Consider the following 18,872-nt stretch of genomic DNA (forward strand, 5'->3'; position numbering starts at 1 on the left):
TCGTTCTACACGACATTATTTAGTGTTATGTTTATGGTATTTTTTAGCTTCAACTATTTGGCTTTCCCTATTTGGGTGGTTCCAATATCCCTACTAGAATAATATTGAATCACCCTCAGGATATGTTGCCTGTTTTTTAACTTTGTTTTTTGACGTCTTATCTGTGATATGCAGGCTTCATAACATCTTATCCCCTTTCACAATACCATTTTGTTTTGTTCCGTCAATTGTTTTCTCGTTTAAGGTGCACATTTTCTTTTCCATGGGGACTCTATGCCACTTTTCATAGAATGGCACGGAAGTGTCACATTGAAGGTTCCTTGATAATTGCCGCATGAACACATCTGTGGATGTGTCTAAATTAAAAAAATACCATTTCTTTGTTTACATGTTGAATTCTACTTAAGCTGGTGCTTGGGGTGGACTCTTTATTTTCTCTATTTAAATATAAAATCGGGCAAGCTTGCTTCGCAGTTTTTTGATCTTTCAGGCCTCATGTATAATCACCAATATTTTATTGGAAAACTGAAAAATGTGAATAAGAAATTCAAAATTCAAGGATTATGTGAGTGTTGAAGAAAAAATAACAGGAAAGAAATACTTAAAGATTTATGTTGATATATTATTGGTTTACAAATTTTTGTATTCAAAATAAAATGTAGAGGACTAACATGTGTTAAAATATAAGTAAGGAACATGAAAATTTTTACTGACCTACAATACTCTTATAAGTTAATATTTATGTATTTTGAATAATCAAGTCTGATTAATAATTATTAGTAACATTTTCATAAACTTAAATTCACAAGCTATCTCGTAGAAAAACATATTTTTTATTTAAAAATTCATATTGGTGCATAATATTTTATAACTTACTGGTGTTATATTTTTGAAAGAATGTAAGTTAGTTTTTAAATCATGTATAATAGTATATTCATGCCAATGTAATTTATATTTAGTCTCTCAACGCAATTGGGAGTAACCTTGAGTTATTGGTCAACATGATCAATAAAGAACAAGTTTTTTGTGTGTACACGTGAAATGTTAGAGTTAAGGAGCCAGTATGTGTTCATTGTTAGACATGTGTTTTACCTACGAAAAAAAGATGTTTAGGCATCTACTCGCAACCATTTCTTATAAATTTAGGTCATATTTTGCATTGTAACATGGCCAGCGATTGGCTGAAAAAAGTGCAGAGAAAACCATAAGAATCAATTGGACAGGAGATGATTGGATGAAAATGGGGTATATTTTCAAGTAGAAAGTTACAGTACATTGTTTTCTGAAGCAAATGAAATATTTCATGAGTCTGTATAATAATTTTGTGGCTTGGATATTTGCATTTATATAGGGGCGTCCGTGGCCGAGTGATTAAGGTCTTTGACTTAAAACCACTTGCCCCTCACCGCTGTGGGTTCGAATCCCGACAGGGACTTTGGACTCTTTCATGTGAGGAAGCTATCCAGATAGCTAACGGAACGTCGGTGGTTCTACTCAGGTACCTGTTCGTGCCTGAAAATGATGCACTAAAGGGCACCTGAGGTCTTCCTCCACCAGTAAAGCTGGAATGTCGCGATATGACCTATACTGTGTTCAGGTGACGTAAACCCAAAACAAACAATTTGCATTTATAAAAAGTGTATCAGCAGAAATTTTCAATGAAATTGGGGATGGGGGTAATCCTCTTTGAAGTCTTTTTGCAAAAGAAAATGTTGGCTACCCTATATAACAGGGACATTTTATGTGTCAGGCATTTCATTCTGCTAAAAAATTCACCTCTTTAGCATGAGGCAGGATTAGGGATCAATGTGTGTGTCTGACCTATTTCCGAAGTTTGACGAAAAGACCCGAGAAGATAAGATTGATCCGGAATCAATCGCAACTACTCGGTCCTTTCCGTCAGTCTTCGGATATGATAATAGCCGAGGACATTCCGATAAGACTTTTATTAGACTGGTCCCCTGCATAATTACGGGATGGATGCCAAATAAGACCACAGAGAACCAGATTAAAATTTATTTACCTGAAGATTGATTATCAAAAAACAATGTTGTAAAGGATGGAAGATCCACCGCAAACTCAAGATGGAGAGGAAAATACAGGTCCTCTAATTAGATTCGATAAAGTGCTACCTCAGATCCTGGGGGTACTGTAGCGAGGTTTCACTCCCATGTTACCTGCCCAGGCTTATAACACAATCAAAGGGCTGCAAGCTCTTTGGTATTTTCTGATCTTTGCAATCAAAATCGCACCGTACATCTGTATTATTTTTATGTCTATAATTCTTCTTGCAGGGCACCAGAGATTGATATATACGGAATTTTGCATGACTAGAGTTGCATCAAAAATCATGTATGCATACATGTATGTGAACTTTTTTCGATAGTGAAGTGGGAGATTTTAGAATTTGCTATTAACAAAGAAGGAAGTTCTTACAACAAAAATGAGGAGATTTCTTTAATTTGTTAAAATATTCCTTATTTAAAAAAAAACCTTTCAAAATATGGCTGCAGAAAGTGGGAGTCTCGATCCGCTAAATGTGGGAGAGTTGGGTGAGAGGGAAAAGAGTCAACTCGGCCCTATACCAACTCGGCACGGGTCAACTCGGCACGGGTCAACTCGGCCTACTTTACAAAAATATATATAACATATTAACTTTGCTTTGCATGTTGTTAAGGTAATGCCGATCTTCCTAAAACCCTGTACTTCGTTCGATGGAGGAAAGACAATACCGGAAAAGCATCAAGTTCCGTGACAGCTGCAAACAGGCGGTTGACATAAAACAGCTCTTGTTAGCGCCACCCTCCAGAGTTAGTCAGGACAGGTCAACCAATCACCTCTGGTACTTGAGATGACTTGACCTTGACCTGCCATGTGCCTTCTCCACGACGTGCACGCCTCTGGAGGGATTTGGAGAAGACAGGTTGTGGTTTCGGCGAACTTAATTTATATAGTGCGAACAATATCTATTGTATAATGGGCATGTCAATTATCTCGGGTCTTATTAATGTGTGGTTTATCACACGTTTTCATGCAATTAAATACAAGATATTGAAAATTTAAACGGTTTAAATTTTCAATATCTTGCCTTTAATTGCATGAAATTAGATCTACTATTATACTAAAGAAAAGAACAAACAATAAGTTTAAAACCTATTGTTTATTCTTTTCTTTAAGTATAATAGTAATATTTACATAAAAGAATAACACAATACAAAAGATCTCAGTGAACAAACAACATCATAGAAATATATACATGTGTATAAAATTACAACCTGAAAAAACTAATAATCTGTCAAAATTTACACACAAACTATATACACAAATAGTAAAAGCTGAAAAGATTTAGAAGAAACAATGTTTTTTATCAGAATAAAATCGATATATATACAAAAAAAAAACCTTTAAGAGAAAGAATTAACAATGTATTTTATAATCTTAATATATACCAAAAAAAAAATAAAAAAATAACACACATATAAAAATCCACGTATGTAATAAACTATTATAAACAACACATATTACAAATACTTTATTCTTCTCTATCAGGGCTTTTTTTCACAAGTTGGGGAAGCAGCCCAGCCCTTAATTTTGGGGAAAAATTACATGGTATATTTGCAAAAGGGGAAGAAAAAACTTGATGTAAATTCAATATTTGGGGAAAACTGCATGATTTTAAAGAAATTTTCTTTGGGGAAGCAGCCCTATACCGGCCCCTGTAATAGAGGGTAAAAAGGCCCTGTCTATATAAACAATTGACACATGCATATTATTTAAGAGAATGCATCATGATTTCTATGTAATAAACAACAACAATCTGTTTTAGTCTTTATGATTTTCACCACTCTATAGTCTATAGATATAAAACTTTGATTTAAATGTTTCTTTTATAACAAAATATTGTTGATTAAAACACATGATATATATGAACCATGTCAACATTGCCTTTAATTACTATATAATATAAGGTTGACGAAACCACTTTCGCACCTCTTCATAAATCAAGTTCGCCAAACTGGTAGTTCGACGAAACCACCATAATTCGGAGAGAGAACATAATTATATGTTTATAATGTTCCTTTTTTAATGAAAGCCACACTTTATCCTTGCATATCGTGGCTACTTCCTTAACAAAGAAACTTAAAAAAAAAAATTGCCTTGATCAATGGGATTTGAACCCCAGACCTCTAGCTGACACACTATACAAGTGCTTTACCCCTGCACCACGGAGAAGTTATACGAAGAGAGCCTGAATAAAATCAAGTAATACTAAATTTAGAATTTCCATTGCATTTTGGGTTTGTAATCCTTATTAATTTCGGGTTTTTTTGTTCACGATAAACCTGTTGTTTAACATTCAGATGTAAATAATTTAGCAAAAATCTTCTCCACTACTTGACAGTCAGATTTATTTGTGAAGTATGCTCTGATCGACATCGCTAAAATAGCATTTTCATTGATTAAAATCATTTTCATCCGCGTAATTTGTGAATGTGCATTTATTGACAATTCTATATCCCAAAGCTACTTTTAAACTTTGAATGCGTTGTAATTTGTTGAATTAAAATATTTCTTTCTTTTAAATCGCTAGTTTTAAGCTGATTTAAGAACTACTTATTGTTAGGTTTGTCGTGAAACCGCTGTGTCAGAGATTGAATGTTAGCTTTGTATTTCCTGATCTTCGTGTAGACAGTGGCCACTAATTTGTTCATAAAAGAGATACATAAACATATTGTTTCAACCACATGTCGGGGTCTCACTTTACTTGATGGAATATAGAATTGAAATTATTGGGTTAACTGTTAGTTTCAGCACATTATGCAGTCATGCTTTTTAGAACCACACAAATGTCTTTTAAATACCATAATTGCCGAATTTTTATTTATGGATTGAATTAGATGTTTAATTCAAGTGATAATGTCAATGTTTGATTTAAACACATGTATTGAATTTTTTTTCTAGACAGATAATAACTATCACATAATTATCATTGTTTTCCGAGTAACATCAACTTTTCCGAGTAACATCAAACGTCTCAAATATCAATAATTTGGAGAGAAACATCTTTACAATTAACAAAGAGGGAGTGAAACGTTAAGGTTTGCAGCTCTGGAGTGAAATGTATGAATAGTAAAATGTTTTGGGAATGAAATATATGGCATTCATTCCTGGAATATACTGGTTTCAGACCATCAACTTTTTGAATATTTTCGTGCCCCCACTTTAGGGGATGCATTTAGATTTACCCTTGTCCGTCTGTCCATTCGTACAAGCATAAAGATACTTATAGGTGGCTATGGGAACATACAAAAACGTCGTTCTAGCGCATTTTATGAATGAACAGCGTTAAAATGGCGTCATTTCGGCGCATTTTTAAAGGGAAATATGTGCTAAGGATGACGTCATTTGACGTTGTTATTAAAGTTGTGAATTCATCTGCTTTTGTCATGTTTGTAAGGAAAAAGTAATGGATGAAATGACATTAATTTCCATGAACAATTATCTTATTGAGGTAAACCATTTTATATATGAAGAATATGGTACTGAATATGCAAGAAAAAATATCTGACATATGTTTGCTTTTCAGTTCGAAATACCATGTCCCTTGGGTACCTGCCTGAGGCAAGCCTTGTTCCCTCCCAATGGGCTGGGTACCCATGGGACGGATATTCTGATCCAAACCGTAACATATGACAGATATTATTATTAAAGAGAAAAATATATATTTGTTATCTGAATATAAATAATTGTTTTCAGAATTAGCAAGAGTGAGAAGAAAATTCCTCATCCTCTTTATTGTGAAATTCCTGCTAGGTTTTCTGCTGTTACTACTAGGGGGATTGGCAGTCAAAAATACCGAAACATCTGATGGATTTGGTCCACCTTATTACATTGGCGCTTTTCTTGTAGGTTGTGCTGTAAGTATCAAAATTGTTCTTTATTTTCAAGGCTTAAATCTGTTAGTTTATTGACACTATAATTTGTTGGGTATCCAGGACAGACTGCAAATATTTAGAGATTATTATACATTGTTGAGTACAATATTGAATTTTGTTGGATGAGTACACAGCTGTCGAATCTTTATTTGATGAGGCACTTAAACCAAGTCTGATATAGGTTTTGCAGCTGTGTATGATTCCAATAGAATCAGTATTATTCTCAACAAGTGTTTTGGACCCTGAAAATGAAAATGAGGCTATATGGGGTGCAATATGCATTTGATATGTATATTTTGGACTCTGGAAATGAAAACAAAATTAATAAGATTTGATGTGGTGTCTTTCATATTTAGTAGGTAGCTAGGTACCATTGATAGACTTTGAACTTTGCTTCGTTTCAAGGTCACTTAGAATGCTTAAAATAGATTTTTACACTTTTGCTCTTACAACCTTTATTGACCAATGTCTTTCATACTTGTGAACGACATCACTTTGGTGTTCCTCTTCCGCTGAATCAAGTTAGTTATCATTTGGTCAAGGTCACCTATACTAAAAATAGATTTTTACACTTTTGCTCATACGGATTTCTTGCATTTTTCATAAGCACACATCTTGTTCCATGTAGTGAGGGGTCATTGGGTTAAGATCACTGGTGATGAAATAGTGTTTTAACACTTTTAGTCATACATTCTCTATTTTTTGATAATTATGTACATAATCTAAGTTTGAATAAGATGAATAGATTTTTGGGTTACTTGGTTTAAAGTTAAGATCACTGATGCATAAAATTGATTTTAACACTTGCTCATTCAGCCTTTATTTATTGACCAATATCTTTCATATTGGTTAAAACATTTACATGCAGCTATCTTTACTGCTTAAAGTGTATAAAAGATATATATTTCCTGTCTGTGGATTGTAAAATTATTGTTTTATATATTGTGATTTCAGAATAACTAGAATGAAAGAAATTTGTCCACTTTTTTTTGAAAGCATATGGAAATGTCTGAAATATTATTGTCATCAAATCTACTAAAAAATAACAGCACAATATTTTATTCCAGAACATTTTATTTTGTTTACATACAATGTTCATGTACACTTAATTACATGGCCATTCTCCTTCTCTCTTTTAAGGAACCACATATGAAAATTATATAATTTTACTGTTTACTTCATCAGATATAGCTTTATACATTTTAAATAGTAAATTTGGCTGTTCAGTTAAATCATATTTCTGGGTTCAAGATTAAGGTTTACCTGTCTTAGTTATAGTTCCATGCATTCGTTTAAGGTATCTAATCATTATCTCCTGTAGATAAAATCTTAAGGGGTCGTTGAAATGGTGTTATCCATCTGTTCATTAGTAATCTATATAATTATTCCAGAACAGATTTGTCCAATTTTCTTGAAATTTGGCAAGAATGCATATACACATGTACAAAATTTGAGATAAATTCAGTTCATGGCTTTATTTTAAGCTCCAAAGTAACAGTGACATATAGGGATCACTTTTCTGTTGTCTGTCCGTCCATCCAATTGTCTGTCTTCTGTCACAAAACTTTACTAGTATTCAGACTACTCCTCAAAAACTATGGGTTCAGTTGCATCCAATTTTTACAGGAAAGTTCAGTATCAAGTCTAGTTGTGCATATCAATTGCATTTTTCAGTTCAATGATTTTTGTCAGCGTTTAATATGGACATTTAATTATTTTGATACAGTTCGGACTACTTCTCTTATACTAGTAATGCAATTTGGATGAAACTACAGGTTTGATCGGTAGCTTAAGTTCATATGCATGTAACATGGGTTTTCTGGTTGAATGAAAATTTTGGTTGAGTTATGGCCCTTTAAATAAAAGGACATTTTGGTCTGTAAATGATTTTTGTTGTTGCCTACTACAAAGTAGCCATGCCATATAAGGATTACTTCTTTGTAGTTTGTCTGTCTGTCTGTCCAGCACAAAACTTGTTGAGACTTTTTCTCAAAAACTACTTGCCCAGTTTCATCCAAACTTTACAGGAATGATGAGTAAGCAAGTCTAGATTTGCATATAATAAGTTCTATGATTTTTTTTATCAGAGTTATGACCCTTTAATTTTTTGTTTGTTCTTTTATAATTTTGTCTAGACTACTTCTCTTACTCTACAAATGCAATTTGAGAGAAACTTTACAGGATTGATCAATACCTCAAGTATTTTGGCATAATTTATGGGTTTTCCAGTTGAATGATTTTGGCTGAGTTATTGCCCTTGAATAAAAAAAATGCATTTTGGCCTGTTAATATTTCAAAACAGCTGCAACATATAGAGAACAAACTAGCAAGTTACCCCTCAATACAACTGCGTAATCAGGCAGCACCTGATCACCTAAATACTGATCACTTTTTTTTTGGTTTTATTTTTGAAAAATACAGTTATTGTCATTACCCTTGGTGGGTTCAAGGTGTTGGGTAACCTATTTTAAGATTTTGTGTATAGTCAATAACTTCAGTACTACAAAGGTACTAAAAAGTTATAGAAATGGAATAACTTGATGCACCTTAAGTCCTTGATGAGTTTCACCTGCCATATCATTTTAAGGTCAAATGTCATGGTCACTTGCACCTGTAATAATAAAAGATAGAACTGGCTATTAAATTAAACTTTTAATTAAATGCACATGCCACACCATTTTTTTAGGCCCAAGGGTCAAGCTCACTATGACATTTGTTTACTTCTTTTCTTCATTTTTTGTTTATGGTCAGTAACTTCAATTATGACATTGAAACTTGATATGACATTAATTTTGTGGACAAACTTGATGAGCTAGTTCTAACTGGTCAAAACATGAAAGGTCACCATCTATGTGACCTTAAATTCAAATTATCTTTTTGCTTAGAAAATGATAAGTTTACTAGCAAGCACTGAAAAAAAGCAGAGCACCCTGCTCTTCACATAGTTCTTGTTTTGTTATGACTCAAATTAACAGCATTTTGTAATAAAAATTTCCAGTTCTAAGCCATATTGGCTCTTATTTTCAGCAGAATGATAGATTCATACAATCTATATACAGTAAGTGAAAAAATAGCTCATGATTATCTTCTATAGTGGAATTCTTATAATTCTTTGAAATTTTCAAGGTCAATACAATCATTGTGATTTTACAATAGCAGCTCTCAGGCACAGGTGCTCGTCCAGTCTTGGTGCCTATATAAAAAAAAATTGAAGTTAAAAAAAAAATAAAAAAAAATCAACACCTAAAAAAAAAAAAAAAAAAAAATCAATTTGAAATTTTTTTTTCCCCTATATACCATTACTATGAATTCATAGTAATGGTATATAGGAAAAAAAAAATTTCAAATTTTTTTTTTCTTTCACTCAACCCAGGATAGTTGTTTAGGTGTTGATTTTTTTTTTAACTTCAATTTCTTTTATATAGGCACCAAGACTGGACGAGCACCTGTGGTTTGAAATGAATATAATAAAAATTAATTGCTATATTTTTCTAATTTATATCATAAACTTTTCTAGATCACGATGTCGGGGATAGTGGATCTTTTCATCTTTCGACTTCTTACCTCTAATGACCAGTCAGTACTTAATAAGTTTGTACAATGCGTAAGTTTTATTTTTAGTATTTTAGCTCACCTGAGGACAATGTCCTCAAGGTGACCTTTGTGATGACCTGTTGTCCATCGTGCATCTGTGCATGTGTCTGTGTGTGCATCAACAATTTCTTCAAACAACTTCTACTCCTAAACCACTTTGCCAAATTAATTGAAACTTTGCAGGGATATTCCTTGAATGAAGTTCTACCAAAGATGTTCAAAGAATAAATTCCATAAAGAAAGATTTTTATGCCCCCGCCATGTAATGGCCGGGGCATATAGTGTTACCCTGTTCCATCATTCCGTCATTCTGTCATTCCGTCATCATCAGTTTCCGTTCATTATCTTAGTAACGGATGCACACATTCAACTCAAATTTGACATATGGATATGTCATGAAAAATACAGGTCAAGCTCGACTTTGGTCATGGTTCGATAATTTTTGGCAGAGTTATGCCCCTTTTACTTAAAAATAATATGAAATTTTCAGTTTCCGTTCATTATCTCCCCAACGGTACAACACATTCAACTCAAACTTGACATATGGATATGTCGTGATAAAATACAGGTAAAGTTCGAATTTGGTCATGGTTCGATGATTTTTGGCAGAGTTATGCCCCTTTTACTTTGAAAATTTCAGTTTCCGTTCATTATCTCCCCAACGGTACAACACATTCAAATCAAATTTGACATATGGATATGTCATGATAAAATACAGGTCATGTTTGAATTTGGTCATGGTTCGATGATTTTTGGCAGAGTTATGTCCCTTTCACTTTGAAAATAATATGAAATTTTCAGTTTCCGTTCATTATCTCCCCAACGGTACAACACATTAAACTCAAACTTCACATATGGATATGTCAAAGGAATGCGCAGGTCAAGTTCAAATTTGGTCATGGTTCAATGATTTTTGGCAGAGTTATGCACCTTTCACTTTGAAATAAATATGAAATTTTCAGTTTCTGTTTATTATCTCCCCACCGGTACAACACATTCAACTCAAATTTGACATATGGATATGTTTTTGGAATGCCCAGGCCAAGTTCGAATTTGGTCATGGTTCAATGATTTTTGGCAGAGTAATGCCCCTTTCACTTTGAAAATAATATGAAATTTACAGTTTCTGTTCATTATCTACCCAACAGTGTTACATATTCAACTCAAATTTGACATATGGATATGTCAAAGGAATGGGCAGGTCAAGTTGGAATTTGGTCATGGTTCGATGATTTTTTGGCAGAGTTATGTCCCTTTCACTTTGAAAATAATATAGATACATCTTAGGAATAAGCAGTTTAAGTTTGAATTTGGTCATGGTTCAATGATTTTGGACAAACTTATCTTTCTTGAATGTTGGAAAAATTTTGAACTTTCAGTTTCAGCATTCATACTTTTGTGGAAATGTATGTAGCCATTATTTTGGCTACAAATATGAAATATGCTATTTTCAAAAGGTTAAGACTGAATAATTTCAGTGCCTTGAACATTGTATGGAAATGGTTTGTGTTAACATTGAAAAGTTTTAAGGGCTTTGAACTTAAAATGAAAAAAATAATTTGTGCAAACAAATTTGGAACTAAATATTATAACATCTGAAATTTTGGCTGCATGCGGGGTCATCCGTGGCATGATGACACATTTCTAGTTTTTACAAAAATCATAAAAAAATCTTCTTTTAAAATCAAAAATGTAACTGATGATTTAATTTTTGTTATTTCTTCTAGGGTGAAAAAGGGCTCCACTGTGACCTTTTGACCTTTTTCTCAGGTGGTCGATCCAACGCCCTCTGGGCCCTCTTGTAATGTTTAGCTCAGCTGAGCTTGTAGCGATCAAGTGTGAGACAATAGGATCAGTCATTGTTCAGACTCTCTTAGAGTTCTCCCTTATTTTGAGAATGTTTACACAGTTAAGCTCACAATTTTGGTTGGATCATCATCAGCCTTTGTCAAAATGTTCCTGTCAGTAATATCAAGGACAAAAACAAGATGGTTCATCTGGGGTAAAAATGTTTAATCTAGGTCACCAGGTCAAAGAAAAACATAAAAACACTATACAAACCATTTTTTGCTTCATTTATTTTTAAAATGATTATAGCAGTAATACCTTGGACACAAGGGGAAAACACTGTGATCTGATTGTATCAAAGTGACAAGACACTGTGATCTGATTGCACCACAGGGGCAAGATATTGTGATCTGATTGTATCACAGGGACAAGACACTGCTCTGATTGTATCACAGGGGCAAACTGTGATCTGATTTCACCATAATGACACTGTGATCTGATTGTATCACTAAAGCAAGATACTGTGATCTGATTGTATCACAGGGGAAAGACACAGTGATATGATTGTATCACATGGACAAGTCACTGTGATCTGAATTTACTATAACAATGCTGTGATCTGATTGTTTCAAAGGGGAAAGACATTGTGATCTGATTTTATTATAGGGGCAAGACACTGATCTGATTGCAATTTTCATGAAAAAAATGATGATTTATTTTATAACTTCTTTATTTCATAATGTATCTATTAAAACTTCATATATATGTGTCTTATTACTCAAGTAATTTGGGAGAAGGTTCAATACTCTAGCTTGACTATTTCCAGAATTATCCCCCCCTTGAACTTAGGAGATTTTTTTTCTAGAAATTATTATATTTTACTCAAACTTCTTCATTTCTTATAGCATTTCCTTCAAACTCCCACATCATAAAAATATGACAAGGGTTATAAATCTAGCGTCCATATTTCCAGAATTATCTCCTCCTTAAACTTTGAATTTTTCTTACTCATTCTTTAACTTTCTTATTTCTCCATGGATTTACTTCAAATTTAAAAAAAGACATTCATTATCAAGACCTACTTCATATGTGATTAGATTTATAAGACATGGGTTTCCATGATTATTTTCATTTCAACTTGAAATTTACTTGAATTTTTCTTTTAATTTTCTTCTTTGTTACTATAAATGGTATATTAAAAAAATCACTTTTATTTATTTGACGATAAATGGCATCTTCTTTAATCTTGAGATAATTGTTCTTTGTTACACTCACATCATGTATGAAAATGTTCATAAGTCTAGCATCTTTATTTCAAGAGTTATCTCCTCTTAGTTTAAGAATTTTGCTTTTAAAAATGTTATATTCTGGTAACTACCAGGGATGTTTAAAGATTTATCCTCGGTGTCAGTTGGTCTGTCTGTCCGGTTCTAAAAACTGTTTCCTGAGATCACTTTTAAAGACATTGGAACTTTTCCAATAATTTACTTAAAATAGAGAAAGTTGAAATATCAGTTATACATATTCATCCTGAGAAAATTGGATCTTTTGATTACTGTTCTATAAACATAATTAGGGAAACTTAACATATTACTGAGATACAGACAAACTAAGAACTCAAAAGATTTAAGTTTATTCATGTCATTCATTCATTCATTCAATGATATAATTAAATGACCAATGGCCCTTTAGAATGTTGCTGGGGTTCTAACCGGTAGGGGACTAATGGATTGCTTGCAATACTATGATAATTGCTTGTTAAACTAATTATTTCTTTATATGCTTTCAGACGTGCTTTGAAGTTGGGTTAACTGTTGTTGCCATATTGAGTGGATTCATAGGAATTTTCTTCGTTGCTATATTTGGCGTACCAAAATGTGATCCTTCCTCATTCTTTAGCCATTGTAATTATAACATTAACATGGGAACGAATCGAAACATTGCAATATCTATCCTGGTATTTTTGATAGCTGGTGAAATTCTAGGTATAGCAAGTATTGTGATGAATAATCTTGCATGTAGGGGTGTTGGCGTTTCCAACATATTTAAAGCAAGGCCACGCAGATATAATACTGCCCAAAATGTTTACATGGCAGGTGGTGGAGGTACTGTTGTCATGTCAACAGCTCCGGAACAAACACCAATTATTGGAGGCTTCGGTTATGGTAATTATAGAAGAAATGACAATTATAGTGCAGATACTCAAATAGTAATAGGTGGACAAGTTATAGATAAAAATCGAGGTGGTTTTTCAGGGGCTGTCATACACCCACCAGAAAATACAACTGTTCACCCATTCGTAGGGTATTATCCAGATAACCAGGGTGCAACAGGCCAACATCCCACATTTCATCAAGATGAATCCGTAAACCAGTTACAGGAACAAAACAGATTATTGAGAGAGCAGATTGCGTTACAACAACAACAACTTCAATTAATGCAGCAGCAACAACATCAACAACTGGATGCATCGTCCACAATGCCACCTCCTCCACCTAGTTATGAGTCATGCCTACAAGATCCTACTCAGGTAACATAACAAAATTATCAGAAATGGCACCTTAAAATAGCGCTAGTTGATTCTTAAATTTTGTGTGTTGAAAATGTATTAATGGGCATTTCTTGTTGTTAAAACAAAATTTAACAATTTTTGTTTAAGCAAAACTTAACAAACAAATACCTCCATTGTTCAACATCCTTGTTTCTTAGACATAATACTTGAGTGCATCTTATATTTACATTATGCCATTACTTTAACATTGTTTCTATTTCAAAGAATAAAGCAAAAAATTGCTTAGTACTGGTTGGTTCCAGGAACAGATTCAAAAGTGTTTCAATTATAAAGCTTATAGCTTCCAACACAATCAAACTGAAATAATTTGGATTAACTTAAAAAAAAACAAAAAATGAATTAAATAAAGGGTTATTGTAAAGATGTATTAGTGCTATTCTTGCAAAAAGTATATATTATCTTAATGTGTAATCATGCATTTTATTATCTGTATTTCATATAAAGAAACCATTTATCAATGCTTTTCATGTGCTAGCTTGATGCCTAGTGTTAATTTCACTATCAGGGTAATCATGGCATGAAACTGTTTTAACATTGTGCCCTGAGTCATGCATATTAAAAAGCACTTGACCACAGTGATGTCATGTGAATTTGTCTATTAATGCATGTTTTTTTTTCTGTTAATGTATACCAGTATTAAATATTTTATGCAAGAATAGAATTCAAGATAATGATGACAATTTATTGCATAGAATGTGACTAGTAGATGATTGATGTTCTTATACATGTTTTATATGTTTTCTATATGTTTTGAGTACTTTTGTCATTTTATAGACATACTTATTTATAAGATTCTGGAATAAGGTTTTAATGACAGTCCATCAATTTTTTCCAATGCTTCTTGTAGTTCTCTGAACTGAACACAAATTCATACAATTCAGAATAAAACTTTAGAATTTTTCTTCTTTTCAGATTAAATTTCTTCAACAACAAAATGAGGAATTGCTAAACAGATGTCAAACCCAGCAATATCAAATATCTGAAAAGACACCAGTTGTTCATGGGACACACCCTAATCCTTCGGCACCACCTATGTGAGCCAGAATTATTCATTCTGTTTATCTGCTGGTCAGGTTTCTATACAAAGGCAATTTATGACAGCGGCTAATGCTAAAAGGGCTATTGAAGGATTTTATATCAGAGATTTTTCTTAGATGTGGGAAAGATTGTCAGTGGATTTGATGTTAGTGGACTCATAATGATTTTTAGTGGATTTAATTGTTAATGGATTCATAATGATTATTAGTAGATTTAGTTGTTAATGGATTCATAATGATTATTAGTAGATTTAGTTGTTAATGGATTCATAATGATTATTAGTAGATTTAGTTGTTAATGGATTCATAATGATTATTAGTAGATTTACTTGTTAATGGATTCATAATGATTGTTAGTGGATTCTTGGGAAGGAAAATTAATGCATAGATGTTCTTTATGGTATTCAAACAATGATATCACATTGTGTCAAATATGCTGATACAAATATACCAGAAAGTAAGAAAAATTGTATGTTATTATCCCCCGCCGATGGAATCGGGAGGGGGATATAGTTTTGGCGTTGTCCGTCCGTCCGTCCGAGCAAACATTTGATTATTATGAGCTTCATTCCGTATTTAAATAAAGAACGAAAACTCATAAAATTCAAATTAAGAGCTATTTTGTTTGTTTTTATGAGCTTATTTTGCTTATGGACGTTGGTCCAGGTGGTGTTTATGAGCTGATTTGCCTCATAAACATCAAAAGTTGGTACGTCTGTCCATCCATCCGTCCGAATTTCGTTTCCGGAGTAGTTCTCTGAAACTAATGGCTGGAATTCAACGAAACTTTATGGGAATGTTGATCAGCATGTGAAGTTGTGCACCTGGGTATTTTCGTCTGGATATTTTTAGTATTTTTAGAGTTATTGCCCTTGACTCAGTAAAATTTTGTCCGAATTTCGTTTCCGGAGTAGTTCTCTGCAACTAATGGCTGGAATTCAACGAAACTTTATGGGAATGTTGATCAGCATGTGAAGTTGTGCACCTGGGTATTTTCGTCTGGATATTTTTAGTATTTTAAGAGTTATTGCCCTTGACTTAGTAAAATTTTGTAATTTTCAACTTGTGTCGCATGTAACTCAAAAAGTATTTGACCTAAAGTCATGAAACTTTACAGGAATGTTGATCAGTATGTGTAGTTGTGCACCTGGGTATTTTCGTCTGGATATTTTTAGTATTTTTAGAGTTATTGCCCTTGACTTAGTAAAATTTTGTAATTTTCAACTTGTGTCGCATGTAACTCAAAAAGTATTTGACCTAGAGTCATGATACTTTACAGGAATGTTGATCAGCATGTGTAACTGTGCACCTGGGTATTTTCGTCTGGATTTATATAGTATTTTTCGAGTTATTGCCCTTGACATAGAAAATGTTTGCAATTTTCAACATGTGTCGCATGTAACTCAAAAAGGATTTGACATAGGGTCATTAAACCTTATTGGAAAGTTGCTCAGCATATTTAGTTTGTTCCTGGGGTTTCGCTTGTGGATTTATCCAGTATTTGTAGAGTTATTTCCCTTGACTTAGTAAAAACTGTTTCATTATGTTGTTATTTGATCCTTGAGTGCTTGAGTTAGGATCGACCAACTTTACAGGAATAATGATCAACATCACTAAATTACAGGAATGATGATTCACCTCACTGTGATGCTATGAACCTGGGACTTTGCATGTGGATTTTTTTCAGTTTTGTTAGAGTTATTGCCCTTGAATTACAGTAGTATAAATTTGCAATTTTCAACTTGGGGTTTGCTTGGGATTTATTCAGTATTTGTAAAGTTCTTGCCCTTTACTTAGTAAAAAGATTTTTAGTTTTCAAAAAATATTTGACCTTAGAGAGTCATAAGATTGACAGAACAGTGGCGCGGTGGGGGCACCCGTGTCCTATGGACACATTTCTAGTTTTTATTAAAGAAGAATTAAAATAATTTGTTACAATAACATTTAAAAATATTTGAAAATTGTGAGATCCCTTCTTGATGCCTTGAAAATGGCAATGAAGTCTGGCGATTAAGATGTTTTTACATCTATGTGAGCTATTGTGATCCCCCACCGTCCGTCGTCGTGCGTCGTCAGCAATTTCTTTAAACAACATCTCCTCAGAAACAAATGACTGCACAGCAACCAAACTTTACAGGAATGATCCTAGGGTGGTCCCCTGCCAAAGTTGATCAAATGGTTCCGGTCTGTTGCATAAGTAGGTCACAGGGCCAGAAAAGGGGTTTCAAAAATGCAAAATTAAAAAATCTTGTCTGAAAGTACAAGGCCTAGAGCTTTGATATTTGGTATATGATATAACCTATAGGTCCTCTACCAAAATTGTTCAAATTTTAGCCCTGGGGTCAAAATTGGCCCCACTCCAGGGGGTCATAGATTTTCCTTATATGTATTTAGTGAAAACTTAAAAATTCTTCTTGTTTGAAGGTACAAGGCTTCAAGTTCAAAGAATATTACAGTTTATGCCATGATTAATATATAAATAAAGCCTTATGTCTTCAGTTGTTGTGTTAATAATAACCAGTACTCGGCGGGGGATATAAATTCAACGAATTTGCTTGTTTTCTTACTAAAGGTGGAACCGTTCTGTGTTCAACTAGAATAATTATGACTGTGAAAATCTAGATAGTTTAAAAGTGAAAAAAAAAATCTCAATTGTTAAGGTTAGTGTAAAGAATCTATACTTTTTGATATTGTAATTATTATATATATTAAAGAAAAAATCTCATGTTGTCATGTAACATGTTTTCAGTTTATCTGTTGTCTGAGAATGAAGTTTCATTTTATTAGTCCCCTACCGGTTTACCAGAGGGGACTTTAGGTTTACCCTCCATCCGTCTGTCCGTCCGTCTGTCCGTCCGCACTCACAGGAGAGTAATTATGTGGCTAGAGGGACAATAGGTAACTGTTCTTTCTCTTTGATGTCATTCATTCTGTAATGCTTTTATGTGGCTATTTTCTTTTGTGTGGCTAAAAAGAACAATAGAGAGAACAATAGAGTAGCCCCATAATTACTCTCCTGTTAGAACTTCCGTCTGTCAGTCCGTCAGTCTGTCCGTCCACAAAACTGGATCCCGCGATAACTTGAAAAGTACTGAAAATATTTTTATGAAACTTGATATATGGGTAGATGGCAGTATGGAGATTATGCACGTCTTTTTCTTTTTTTCCTATGTTAAAAATTCTGGTTGCTATGGCAACAAATAGGCTGAAAATATGGCAAATTTTACACATAAACTGGATCCAGTGATAACGCAAAAAGTACTGGAAATATTTTTATGAAACTTAATATATGGATAGATGGCAGTATGGAGATTATGCAGGTCTTTTTCTTTTCTTCCTATGTTGAAAATTCTGGTTGCTATGGCAACAAATAGGCTGAAAATATGGCAAATTTTACACATAAACTGGATCCAGTGATAATGCAAAAAGTAATAGAAATATTTTTATGAAACTTGTAATATGGGTAGATGGCAGTCTGGAGATTATGCACGTCTTTTTCTTTTCTTCCTATGTTGAAAATTCTGGTTGCTATGGCAACAAATAAGCTGAAAATATGGCAAATTTACATATAAACTGAATCCAGTGATAACTCAAAAAGTACTGGAAATATTTTTATGAAACTTGACATATGGGTAGATGGCAGTCTGGAGATTATGCATGTCTTATCTTTTCTTCCTATTTTGAAAAAATATTGGTTGCCTTGGCAACAAATAGGCTTAAAACATGGCAAATATAACAATATTTGTGATTAGTCAAAAAGAGCTGAAAATTTTTATGAAAAAAGCATCTTTAATTCAAGAGTTATCTCCTCTTTAAGAATTTTGCTTTTAAAAAGGTTATATTTTGGTAACAGGGCTGTTTCAAATATTAACTTTAGAGTGTCCTTCAGTCCATCTGTCTGTTCATAAAAACTGTTACCTGTGATCACTTTTAAAGAACTTTTCC

The 18,872-nt window shown here is 33.2% G+C and overlaps 1 protein-coding gene across 2 annotated transcripts; it reads left to right on the plus strand.

Moving 5' to 3' along the window:
* Positions 1–1,944: 1,944 nt before the first annotated feature.
* On the plus strand, positions 1,945–15,403 carry LOC132714644 (uncharacterized). Of its 2 annotated transcripts, XM_060697546.1 has the most exons (5): positions 1,945–2,102; positions 5,758–5,918; positions 9,454–9,540; positions 13,108–13,848; positions 14,803–15,403. In XM_060697546.1, the coding sequence occupies exons 1-5, from the start codon at positions 2,060–2,062 to the stop codon at positions 14,926–14,928; spliced, it is 1,158 nt and encodes a 385-aa protein (XP_060553529.1). In that variant the 5' UTR covers positions 1,945–2,059; the 3' UTR covers positions 14,929–15,403. The 2 variants fall into 2 exon arrangements, with proteins under 2 accessions (XP_060553529.1, XP_060553530.1); XM_060697547.1 differs by lacking the exon at positions 9,454–9,540.
* Positions 15,404–18,872: the final 3,469 nt, after the last annotated feature.

The sequence above is a fragment of the Ruditapes philippinarum genome, unplaced genomic scaffold, assembly GCF_026571515.1.
Source record: "Ruditapes philippinarum isolate M1 unplaced genomic scaffold, ASM2657151v2 ctg2424_1_1_1_1, whole genome shotgun sequence".
NCBI lineage: Eukaryota > Metazoa > Mollusca > Bivalvia > Venerida > Veneridae > Ruditapes > Ruditapes philippinarum.

Coding starts and splice junctions, on each gene's coding strand:
- LOC132714644 (XM_060697546.1), top strand. CDS start 2,060: ATGGAAGATCCACCGCAAACTCAAGATGGAGAGGAAAATACAG. Junction 5,919..9,453: donor CTTTTCTTGTAGGTTGTGCT/GTAAGTATCAAA, acceptor AAACTTTTCTAG/ATCACGATGTCGGGGATAGT. Junction 13,849..14,802: donor GCCTACAAGATCCTACTCAG/GTAACATAACAA, acceptor TCTTCTTTTCAG/ATTAAATTTCTTCAACAACA.